The following is a 12682-nucleotide window of genomic DNA, read 5'->3' as shown; positions in this document are numbered from 1 at the left end:
GAACGGACGATTGTTCGCCTGTCAGTACAGAAATCAGCCGACAGACCGCAGATTTGCAAGACTGGGCATGCTCAGAAAATAAAAAACACAGGGAAAGTTAACCATTACATGACATCACTTCTGCAGTCAGCTGAAGTCTGCGGACAAAATTCTTGTGCTGTCCTTGTGCTGTCTTTGCACTTTTCAACAGACACCGACATCCCGGGGAGAAAAGACGAACATTTGTATGACGACGATCTGTGCGTGTGTACGGGGCTTCAGGCCCCTTTCACACGAACGATTCGATCAGATCTGCCTGTCAGTTTTTTAGGCGGACCTGATCGGATCCTCCATGCATCCCTATGGGGCAGCCGCTGCCATCCGCATCCAATCCTGTCCGTGAAATCCGGATGGATGGAAACCCTATTTTCCATCCATCCAGGGGACCGGATGAGAGTGGACAGGCGGTCCGCTCTCATCTGATTCACCCATAGAGAGCAGCGGGGCTCTGACACCTCTTTCTCTGCACACAGAGTGGAGAGGGAGCTGTCACCTGCCTGCTCAGTGGGGATCGGCGGATCGATCCCCCCGCTGAGCAGCACGGAGTCCACCGACGGAGTGGACCGTGTGAAAGAGCCCTTCACTGGTAACTTGTAAAGGCTTTTAAATCCTTTTGGTAACATAGTTTGTTGCCATTTTCTGGGCGTGCAAAATTTTACAATTTGATATGTCTAGTATCTATTTACGCAGTACAACATCATCATCATTTAAATTTTAGCATATGATTGGGTATTATATTGTGTTTGTGCATTTAAACTTATTTTTTTCTGAAAATATGTGCTTGATAAACAGCTGCACAAATATCGCACAACATGAAAATTGCAGCAACCAAATTATTCTCCAGGGCCTTTGCTTTTAGAAAACATATAATATTTGTGGGTTTTTAAATAATTTTCTAATAACAAAATGCTAATTCTAACATGTACGAGAAAAATGTCAGAAATGACCGGGATTGAATGTTTTTAATGTGGTTGTAAACCCTTAAATTTTTTGCCCAGTGAAGTGACTAGCCTCAGGTGATACACAGAGATGAAACAAATCCTCCTATGCAAGTTTCACCTGTTTATCTTCTCTACAGCTTCCTAAAGCACACATAATACACAGCATTTCTGAGCGCCAGAATGTGCAGTGCAGACACACACAGCACAGCACCAAGCAGGGAGCTGAGTGTAATCTGTGGCCTGAGTGGAGGGAATTGACAAACCCCCCTCTACACAGTCTCATAGGGAAACATGCACACCTGAGGCTGTCATTCACCTGCTGTGTGCTGGAGCAAGGCTGTCTTCTGGGAATGCCTGGTGTTGGCATACCCTACTAGAAGTGAGACATGCAGATAGAGAAATGACAGAGCAGACAGAAATCACAGCAGATGCTTTGGATCAAGGCAAGGGTATCCTTTGTTCATTTTTCATTTCCAATGTTTACAACCACTTTAAGGCTATTGTTGTTTCTATTTGATAGAGGGATAGACATTTCTCTTGTATGTTCACTGTCATTATCTGCCTGGTATTTTAAAGTGATACTAAAGTCTGTTTTTTTTTTCTTTACAAATAACAAACATGTTCTACTTACATGCCTTGTGTAATGGTTTTGTACAGAGCAGCCCAGATCCTCCTCTTCTCGGGTCCCTCACCGGTGCTTCTGGCCCCTCCCTCCTGCCACCACAGCAAGCAGCTTGCTATGGGAGCACCCGAGCATAGGCGCTGCTCTGTGTCCATTCAGACATGGAGCTTTGGTTCAGCTCCACCCCCTCTCTCTCCTCATTAGCTCACTGACTTTGACTGACAGCAGTGGGAGCCAATGGCACCGTGCTGCCGTCTAAGCCAATGAGGAAGGAGAGTCCCGGGCAGCCACCCCTGCAACATTGCTTGATCGAGATGGGCTCAGGTAAGTATTAGGGGGGCTGAGAGGGCTGCTGCACACAGAAGGCTTTTTATCTTAATGCATAAAAGGCTTTAAGATTAAAAAACCTTCTGCCTTTACAAACACTTTAAGCTGGCTATACACTATACAGAGTGTACAAACCCCACACAATCTTTTTTGGAGTTACCAAAACGGCAAAATGAGTACAAACCTAAACAATCCATTCAATTTGTATCCAATCAGTCAGACAGTACAACATAGCTGATGGTAGATCTAGAACAGCTTGTAAAACCAGATTGCATAGTATATGGTCAGCTTTACACCTCTAACATTAAAATAGTAAAATTAGTAACTGCAATAATACCTTGACTGATGGGTTTTCAAAGCAGAACATCTTAAACAGCGCAAGGAAGCTGCTATGAATATTTACAGTAAACACTGCATTAATTAAAATGAAATTAAGAGACCATTTCAAAATGTACGGTAGATCATTGACTTTAAAAACCATAGCAACTTGCAATGATGACATGCAAGGCGAATCTCCCTTAATAGATAACAATATTTAGTTTCCTTTAATCAAGCTGATGTATTCATGATTTCTGAGGGTAGTATGTAACACTTTCAGTAATGATCAGTATGATCATTACACACTGCACTTCCTTAAAGAGAAGTTCCAGCTGTGGTAAAAAAAAATTAAGTCTGCAGCTACAAATACTGTAGCTGCTGACTTTTAATATATAGACACTTACCTGTCCAGGGAGCCCGCAATGTCAGCACCCCTGCCGATTTTCGGATCGGCTGCCAGATGCTGCCGCAGCCGCTGCCGTTCACTGTAAGGGAAACCGGCAATGAAGCCTTTTGGCTTCACAACCGACTCCCTACTGCGCATGCGCGAAGCACACTGCGCATTCTGATTGGCTCAGCGGCGGGGGAAGGAGAAACTGGACGGAATTTCCGAGGGACGGCGCCACTGCGCTGTCTTCCAGAAGTGGGGAAGGGTACCTGTCAAAACCCCATTCCCCCTCCCCCCTGAAAGGTGCCAAAAGTGGCACTGGAGGGGGATAGAAAGCAAATGACTGGAAGTTCCACTTTTGGGTGGAACTTTGCTTTAACCACCTAGCTATGGCCCTATAGCAGTTTTACTGCTACAGGGCAGCAGCTGAGCGCAGTATCACGTAAATATACATGATCCTGCTCTTCCGGGTAAGGGGCATGAATGCTACACACAGCGTAAGCCGATTGGAGGGTACCAAGAACTTGATGTCCACTGACACCCGCCAATCATCAGGGATAGAGACAGGCAGATCCCTGTTCTGTCAGCAGAGAAGGGATGGAGTTTGTGTCCCTGGAAAGCAACTACAAATTACATCTCTTCTCCTAGTAAAAGCACCTCACACAGTTTAGTAAAAACACATTAGGCACACAGTTAATCCTTTGGTCGCCCCTGATGGTAACCCCTTCCCTGCCAGTGTCATTAGTATAGTGACAGTGTATATTTTTAGCACTGATCATTGTATTAGTGTCACTGGGTCCCACAAAGTGTCAAAAGTGTCAGAATATCCACCGCAATATCAAAGTCTCCCTAAAGTCGCTGATTGCTGCCATTACTAGTAAAAAAATAAAAACAAATAAAAATATCCCATAGTTTGTAGGCGCTATAACTTTTGCACAAACCAATCAATATAAACTTATCGCTTCTCGGCCTTTTGGCTAAGATCAAGTGTAGTATCTGTTCTTATCAGTGTTGGAATGGAACCTGAAGGTTAGTATCGGTGGTGGCCGAAGTTAACCGGGGCGCTCTGGGCATAACTGGAGGACCGGAGTAGGCCAAACCAGAGAAAGCCGGATGGTTCCAATGCCTTCCTGATTTGAATGGGTCCGCCCCTACCAGTTTGAAGGGAGCGAGAAAACTGGATCTGCGGCCAGTTAGTACTGCTCCTGGATGTGATTGGTAAGGAACGGCGGTGGCGGTGGGGGAGCCTTTCCTCCTGGGTTGAATCTGGCCTTGCAAAAGGCTTGTCCCCAGTTGAAGGTAGGTTCTCCCTAAGCTGTCCAAAGTTCCGATGCCTCCTGGTAGGATAGGGCTACACTCGGTCTGGCCTTTGGGCCGGGGTAGAGAAAGCCCGTAGTGTATGTGCCCCTGGGGTGGCAGCCCAGGGGTGCCTTAATTCTCACTTGTGAGGGGCAGCTCGCCTTGAGTTTTTCGGCACCATGGTCACTGCACCTACGCACACTTTTTTAAGCACCTGCCTCTTGGGCAAGGCCTTTTGGCTTCGACCAGAGGAATTTTTATTCCGGCCGGAAGGCCTGCCTTTGTTTTTCACTTAGGCACTAATTCACCTCTCCACCTCCCCTTCCCCACCTTTTTGTTTGTGTGTGCTTTTTCTTTGTAGTTTGTCACTTTCTATCACCTTTTTTTCACTTGCACGACTTGTAGGGTGTGGGTCCTCGGGCCCTGCCTTGAGTCTTGGGAGGGGGTGGATATGGCCTTTTGGCTTAGTCCGCCCTCTCTCATGGGGTCTCCCTTCGGGGGAGCCCTACTTAGTACTCGGTGGGGGCTGTTTCGGCAGTCCCCCTGAAGAACGGGGTCAGTCTGGTTTCGGCCAGACAGACCATGAGTACCTTAAATCCCTGTCAGGAGTCTTGCGCCTCGGGGGATCGAGGTTCGGGTCCTACCTCTACGGAGGGAAGACCATTTGTATTCGCACACCCTGTGCACTTTTTGTGTTCCTCACGTTTGTGTGTGTGCACTTTTTTATGCACCGGGTGAAGTCTTTTGAGTGTGTTTCACACGCTACGGGCTTAAAAAAAAAAAAAATCAATATAAACTTATTGGGATTTTTTTTAACTAGAAATATGTAGCAGAACATATATTGGCCTAAATTGATGAAGAAATTAGATTTTTTTATTGGATGTGTTCTTTAGTAGAAAGTAAAAAAAAAATGTTTTCCCCAAAATTGACGTTTTTTTTGTTTATAGCGCAAAAAATAAAAACACAGAGGTGATCAAATACCACCAAATGAAAGCTCTATCTGTGGGAAAAATGGAGAATCATCAGTAAAAGTAATGCTGTGCAATATCACAAAAAATGGCCTGGTCATGAAAGTGGGTATTCTGCTACATATTTTTTTGGGAAAAAAAATCCCAATAAGCGTATATTCATTGCTTTGCGCAAAAGTTAAAGTGCCTACAAACTATAGGATATTTTTATTTATTTATTTGTTTACTCGTAATGGCAGCAATCAGAGATTGAATACTTTTGCTATCTAGCCAAGTAGCTTCTTCAGTTCTAATGAGTCAGGAACATACCCCAGAGCTTATATCCACACAGGTGACTCAGTCACATTAATCCAATCACCATAAAATGCAAAACCAAACAGAGCTCAAGTCAAACTAAACATGTTCCTTGCTGCTCCCAAAACACCCATTTCAAGCACAAGGATAACTTCAACAGACAGAAAGATTGACTTAAAATATCATCACTAGTGTCTTCCACTGTAGCCTTAGACACATCTAATAACTGGTAAGCTGCAAGGTATACCATTTTTGCTTTAAGGATTTTCAAGGACAGTGAGGTGGACATTTTGGACAACTGGTTTGCAAGTCATGTAAAAGATGCCCTCCATCTCAAACTTAACACCATTTTAACACCTTTTTTTTAAAAAAAATAAACCTTTAACACCATCTGTCATCCACATAAAATGCAATTTTAAAATCTATACCCCTAGGATTTTACAATTTACACCTTCAGCCCTGCTTTTCACACTTCTCATAATGTTCATTGACAATCAACATCTGCCTTGACACACTCCATGGCGACTGAATTGAGGTTACTGAGTTACCCTTGTGGTAAAAGTAAATACTGGATATGTCCCTGAAACTCAGTAGACACAAATGAGCTGCTTAGATAAGCAGGAGGAAAACATATTCATTTTACGAAACAAGTTCTGTTAAGACGTTATTAAACCCAAAACCAAAAATTTAATATATTGAAGCTTGCAACTTTTGCAGTTTTTTAGGCTTTTTGCTTATACTATACTATACTATACTTGGAAAAGCCACTGCTTTGCTACTTCCACCTATAAGAACAAGCCTGTTCTCCTGAATGGTAAGTCCATCCCTGGCAGACACCCATCAGTGCCTGAACATCTTATCTTGGGAACCACACCACTTCCAAGAATGTCTGGTAAATACCAAGCTGCTTGAAGGTGCCCAAACTAAGGCAATCATTTGCAGACAGTAAAACACAAGCAATTATTCCTCTGTAAGGGACAGTACTAGGCATAAATATATTGACATAAAAATGTCAAAGCTTTATTCATGCAAAAATGTGTACCTAAAAGAAAAAAATATATTATCGTGTGGCTAAATCATACATATATCATTCACATTACAGATGGAGAGAGCCTTCTTGCAGACAGAGTTTCTATGGCATTTGAAAAGAAATGTGTAGCCCCCCCACTGAAATCCAGGGACAACAAATATCAACTTGGATATTGAAAGGCCTAGAAGGCAAACCCAATTGACAAGGGTTGCATTGTGTAGTGCATGAGGATCTAATAAAATAATTTATTTTGTCCTCTACATAGTGAGGTTGATTTACTAAAGGCAAATAGGCAGTTCACTTTGCAGAGAAATTTGCCCCTGAGCTTAGTGAATGAGCTAATGCTCTGCTGACATCAATCATCCAATTATGTGGACGCAGAAATGTTTTTTTTTATTTCCCTTTATTGGGTATTCTTTGCAAAGTGAAACTTCACCACATTCAGTAAGCTTTGGGGAAAATCTCTTGCAAAATGCTAATTTTCTTGCAACGTGAATGGCCTAGTAATACTCATATCTGTTAGATTTAGACAGAAATGTGAATGCCACAGGTGATAAGTGCTTATCTTTTGACCATTTGTCTCTGAAAGTGATAAATGGCCACCCAAATGTGTTTGCTTTCAAAACACTTGATAAAGGTTCTAGAAATATTTATATCATCCTGTCCATTTTTTTTTCTTTAATAAACTATTTGTATTACCTTCAGCAAGAACCGGCTTTTCACTAGTTTATAGATGTATGTAAGCAATCCCATAAAATAAGCAATCCCATAAAACGAAGGAATTAATAGAGTCCTGCCTTACTCATATCTATTTATTTCATATATGCAATTTACATATATGACATGAAATACAATTCTGATAGGCAGCTGCAGAGTGATGCATTATGCACCCTGATGGCAAAGAAGCCACTTTTCCTCTCCACTAAAATATTTAGGAAAAACATGAATCTGTTATACAGACCTAGCAATTACCTGTCAAAGTATGTGCAAATCAATTACCCAGACGAGGTCATTGTTTAGTGGTGGTTATGACATTCTGACAGGTTGCCTGAGTGAACCCATCTAGCTGCTTTCTAGTATTAGTCATTTGAAATACCTAGTTTTATATGCACACCATCGCTGTCACTCACGTATCTCTTGGAAGTCTGCCAGCTAGTAGACTCTATTCTGAAGGAAAGGTAGGAGAGACAATCACGTCTCTGCATGGTCCATTACCTTCTTACTATTATGTCACTTGTCCCTGATATTTGTGACATTGTGTCTGCAGCTTTCTATTCTTGGATTATTGTGAGACGTGAGACGTTAACTATCTCTTCACCACACGTGTAAAGAAAGTCTGCAAATGTAGGCATGCAAACGGGAAATGTAGGTTTTTGTCTCACAGGAGATAGAACGTGTTTTCTTTTAAAGATTATATTTGCAAAGCACTGTAGAGGTGTCCCAAACTAAGATGGATTTCATTTAATATATTTGTAATTAATAATTACGAAATAAATGTTTTAACCCCTTTTCCTACAGCTCACAAACAAGCTTCAGCATCAGCCAGCAATCGGAAGCCAGCACACCCAATTCATGAGATAACAGCAAGGCCTGGCAATTCCAACAAAACCACACTGATAGTAAGCCGTTCCCAGAGTCCACTGCCTCCAGTAGACTGGAAGACTTACACAGCTGGTAATGGCAGAACGCATTCATCCTCTACCTCTGCTGAAAGTGTTGAGAAGACGCCTGGGTTTAGAACGCCTAATGTACACAGTGACCTCAAGAGGAGTTTTGCATTCAGGTACATGCAGCATATGTTTTTGATGTTAAAAAATGATCATAGTAACACATCAATTAGCATCTAAATTATGGATTGAATTATTTATGATTGTACAAAGACTGGTGGTCATATTTTCACTCATACTGGTGCTAATTTGTATAGTAGTAGATCTGAAATCTTGGGCAACTGCAAGAAGTCCACACTAGCAAGTTTACACTATTGCAGTTTTGGTGCATCTAAAATGCTCTAGTGTAAACAGGATCTAGAGATCAGGCATTTTCACAGCTGTCCGTTTTGGTGCGTTGCTAAAAGCATGCGCATTATGTCATGTGTTAACAGGCATTGCGTTCGGCAATCCACTAATTTTGAATGGGTTTCCAATTGACCAAATCAGACAGAAAAACATATCTGTACCTTTTTTTCCCATCTGAAGAAACTTTACCCAAGCTCAACTGGTCTGTTAACACAAAGATTGCTGAGGGCCGATGCTCATGGCTGGAGTGTGTGCTTCCAAGGCATCAATCTATAGAAAAAATAAACCAGCAATGCGGTACGTTCCAAATTCTTTATTAGGCTACATTAACCACTTAAGCCCCGGAGGATTTGGCTGCTAAAGGACCAGGGGTTTTTTTGCGATTTTTTACTGCGTGACTTTAACGGACAATTGCGCGGTCGTGCGACGCTGTACCTAAACGAATTTGATGTCCTTTTTTTCCCACAAACAGAGCTTTCTTTTGGTGGTATTTGATCACCTGTGCGATTTTTTGATCACGCGCTATAAACAAAAAAAGAGCGTAAATTTTGCAAAAATAACAATATTTTTCACATTTTTTTATATGAAATTCCCCCCAAAAAAAAGTAAAAATCAAAATTTTTTAACATTTTTCGGCCAATTTGTTTTATGCTACCTATGTTTGGTAAAAAAAAATCGCAAAAAGCGTATTTTGATTGGTTTGCGCAAAAGTTATCGCGTTTACTAACAAAGGGAAAGATTTTTGTCATTTTTGGTGTTTTTTTAACGCGTAATGGCGGCGATCTGCGATTTTTTTTTCGGTACTGCGACATTGCGGCGGACAGATCGGACCCTTGACTGACATTTTTGACACTTTTGGGGGTACCAGTGACATTACTGCAGTAATCAGTGCTATACATATGCACTGTTACTGCAAAAATGACACTGGCAGGGAAGGGGTTAACTTTATTGGACAGGGAGGGGTTAAGTGTGTCCTAGGGGCGTGCTTTCTACTGTGCAGGGACATTCCTATTGGTGTAAAAGCAAAGATCAACCGTTCTACATAGTAGAACGGTCAGATCTTCACTTTTACACAGGGAGAACTGACAGGCAGCTTGTTTACACAAGCTGCTCTGTCTTTCTCCCTTCACAGGAGCGATCGCAGTGTGACTGGCGGACATCGAGTCCGCCGGTCACACGCACTGACTTGCCTGTGAACGAGCCGCGGCGGGCGCGCGCCTCGGCGGGCGCGCGCCCGCCCGCGATAGGCTCGCAAGTCAGTGACAGGCGAGTGACGTACCGATACGTCACTCTGCCTGGCCGGGGCTGACCGCCGCAGTATATAGTCGTGCGGCGGTCGGCAACCGGTTAAAAGCAGCACAACATAGCTAACATGTTTCGAAAATGACGGCCTTTTTCTTTTTTTTCCAACACAGAGCACCACAGCTCATGACAGCATTACCATGTGCTGTGAAGGTGTATTCGGGTGAAATTCAAAATAAATGCAACGCAATAGACTAATGCACATAAGGTGCATTGCAACCCACACATTACCACATATCAATGGCATGGATCCAAAAGTTACATTTTATTCCATTTAATGAATTAAACCTGGGTTAATAAAATGTTTGAAAATTCACAATATGTATGTGTTTTTTTTTTTTAAACAAAAAGAAATCAAGTACTAAAAAAAAGCAACTAGGGTTACATAGAAGGCTTTTATGAAGAATGCCTGTTGGCTTAAAGGAGAAGTATGGCAAAAGCTCTTTTGACCGTACTTATCCTGTAGGTCACAGGACTGCAGTTCGTTCTGCACTCCTGTGACCTGATTTCAGCCATCGGCAGGCTAAAGTTGCCGCCGGCTGATGTCACTTCACCGACACCTGGCTCAGCCTCTTAGTGATCTGCTGAGAGTTTAAACCAGCCCCTCCCACCCATTGTATAAAAAATGTTTGCACTGGGGATTTGAAAGTTTCTACATGAACAAACAAATGTTTTCATATCTTAGCCTTTTAGACTCTTTTTTAGCTAAGAGTTCAAAGAACAATGCTGTTTATCAACCTCTTTCTGTTAACTTTTGATTTTGTTCCTATTGCCAGAGGACACGAACGACCTGCAACCCCATCAAGGAGACCACTATTCACTGAAGATGGTCATTCTGGTCAACAATTTCTGTTTCCGCAGTCTTCCCACGATGGTCTTCGACTGTCTACATCTTCCACTGGGTCCCAACTGACTGGAAGTGAAGATGAAAACTTTCATTCTTCAGATGTCTTCTATGAGAACCACAGAAGAGGACGAGCAATGAAGAGTCCTGCTCCTGGACATAAAGAAAGAACAATGACAGATACCTACCACAGCCAGATAAATACTACAAATGTTAGAGCACAATCTGCATCAGAAAAGCACACTATTCAGCAAGAATCAAGACCTAAAACACCTTCTCGCTTTTTACGACCACCAAGTCCCTCCAAATACGTCCTCCACAATCAGCAAAACAAAATATCAGAATATCAACCCAGGGTCAGTACTGATATTACTACAAGACCTTCCTCTCCCACTAAACAAATCACCACACGGTCCTCTTCTCCTTCAAAACAACTTAATACTCGACCTTCTTCTCCATCTAAGCAACTTAATACTCAGTCTTCATCACCACCTAAACAACTTAATACACGTTCAGTGTCTCCAACTAAGCAGCTTAGTCAGCCAATCAAGCAAGAACTGAATGGTGTCAAGACGATGCCTATTTATAGTAGGCCATCTACACCAAGCAGATATTACCAAGGTGAATCTGTAAACAGAGATAGAAGCAAATCTGTGGGAAGCGATTTTAACATGTCTCATAGTAAACTAATAGCAATGAGAAGTGTGCCTGCTCAAAATGAGCAAAGCAAAGTTATACTGACTGGTAGGTCTACTCCAACAGTGCACGTTAACAAAAATGGTCTAACACAGGACAAGGTCCCCAGCTATAGTATGAAAATGCAGATTAGGCACACCAGTGCTTTGGAAGCTTCAATCATGTCAGATAATATGGATCGAGATTACAGGTACACACCAAAACCTATTGGCCCAGACCAAGAGCAAGAACTGTATCAGAGCCTGGAAGATGAAATCCAATCGAACATCAAGGCTTTAGAGGAAGATTCTGATGAGAACAGCAACCAAGAAAACAAGTGCAATAACTTTACACCTAGCATAGCAAGTGATGTTGCTGTTCACAATTTTAACATGAAAAGGACTTCAGTATCTTCTGTCTCAGTGAGAAATAGATTAAAGACACCTGAAGGGGAAGTAGAAATACCCAGAAGTGGAGTATATATAAATACCAAATGGCAGCCTGGAGGAGGAAGTTATGATGATGTTATCACAGAACTTTCTCAAGGTCAGTTGAAACTCAATAGGGTTGATGTTGAAAACTGGATTTCCAAAATACCTCCAAAAGCTGTTCTGGCTGTGGAAACAGATTTACCTGTTAAGCATTCAGTAAGTCAAGAGAAAAGTAAGCCAGAATTATTAGTACAGAAAACAGATAAAACAAATTTGATCTCTGCAGAGAACAATGAAAAGAAAGTCAAGCAATTGCCATCTCAGAGAGCAAGACAGCTGGCAATGGAAGCCAAGAAAAAGAGTTTGGAGGCTGCAGCTGATAACCTGGATTCATCAGCCAAATATCTTAAAGAAGAAGCAACCCCAGAAGTATCAAAGTTGCCACAATCATCCAAGCCAAAACGATCGCTGAAAAAGCCAGAAAGAGTGCCATCAATTTACAAACTCAAGCTACGCCCCAAAATCCGTCCCCGACGAGATAACAGACCAGAAAAGAAGCCATCCAAGATCCCAACCCCTGTTTCTTATCAACAAACAAAAAACAAAACTAAAAACCCCAAAAAAAGCACATCAATTCCTTCTAGCGCTAGGAGTCAGAGTGAATCATACAGCGCAGGTGTTAGTACAGGAGATGTGGATACAGATGAAGCAGTCTCAGAAATGTCTTTGTCCCTAGAAGCTTCTGGTTCCCAGCTAAATCAATTATGGGATGAAACTAATGGAAGCAAAAGTGAAGAAGAGACATGGATTTAAGACACTAGAATGTGATTCTAAGACATTCAAATATTTTGTGCAAAAATCCACAAAACTTCAACTGAGCTACTGCAAGAGTATAGATAAAGCCCTGAGATTAATAAGTAATCAGAATTTTTAGCACAATTGTTAAAAAAATGAAGGAACACAATTGAGTAATAACTTGAATTTGAAAAAAGAAAAGCACACATAGATATTAAAAAATGAATCATGCTTGCTTTTTTAATGAATATAGATCTGAATCTTTTAGCAGGAATCTGTCAGAAAAGCCTGTGATTGAACATGACAGTCTCTGTCTCTCTACTTTCTTACCATTGTCTTAATTGCTGTAAAGCTAAAAAAGTTTATAGTGCCAGATTGGATGCAGTCTGGAAGT

At 41.8% G+C, this 12682-nt stretch overlaps 1 protein-coding gene across 2 annotated transcripts in view; it reads left to right on the top strand.

Moving 5' to 3' along the window:
• Window positions 1-12434, top strand: part of GAS2L2 (growth arrest specific 2 like 2) — a 46847-nt gene extending 34413 nt beyond the window's left edge. For both annotated transcript variants that reach the window (XM_082247124.1, XM_082247123.1), the window contains exons 6-7: window positions 7745-8009; window positions 10320-12434. In XM_082247124.1, coding sequence (XP_082103250.1) covers window positions 7745-8009; window positions 10320-12306 — 2252 coding nt within the window. In that variant the 3' untranslated portion in view covers window positions 12307-12434. The remainder of the gene's footprint in view (window positions 1-7744; window positions 8010-10319) is intronic.
• The last annotated feature ends 248 nt before the right edge of the window (window positions 12435-12682 follow it).

This window comes from Pelophylax lessonae, assembly GCF_965119305.1.
Source record: "Pelophylax lessonae genome assembly, chromosome: 2".
NCBI lineage: Eukaryota > Metazoa > Chordata > Amphibia > Anura > Ranidae > Pelophylax > Pelophylax lessonae.
The sequence above is the reverse complement of the archived record's forward strand: the minus strand, read 5'-3'. Positions and strand labels throughout refer to the sequence as shown.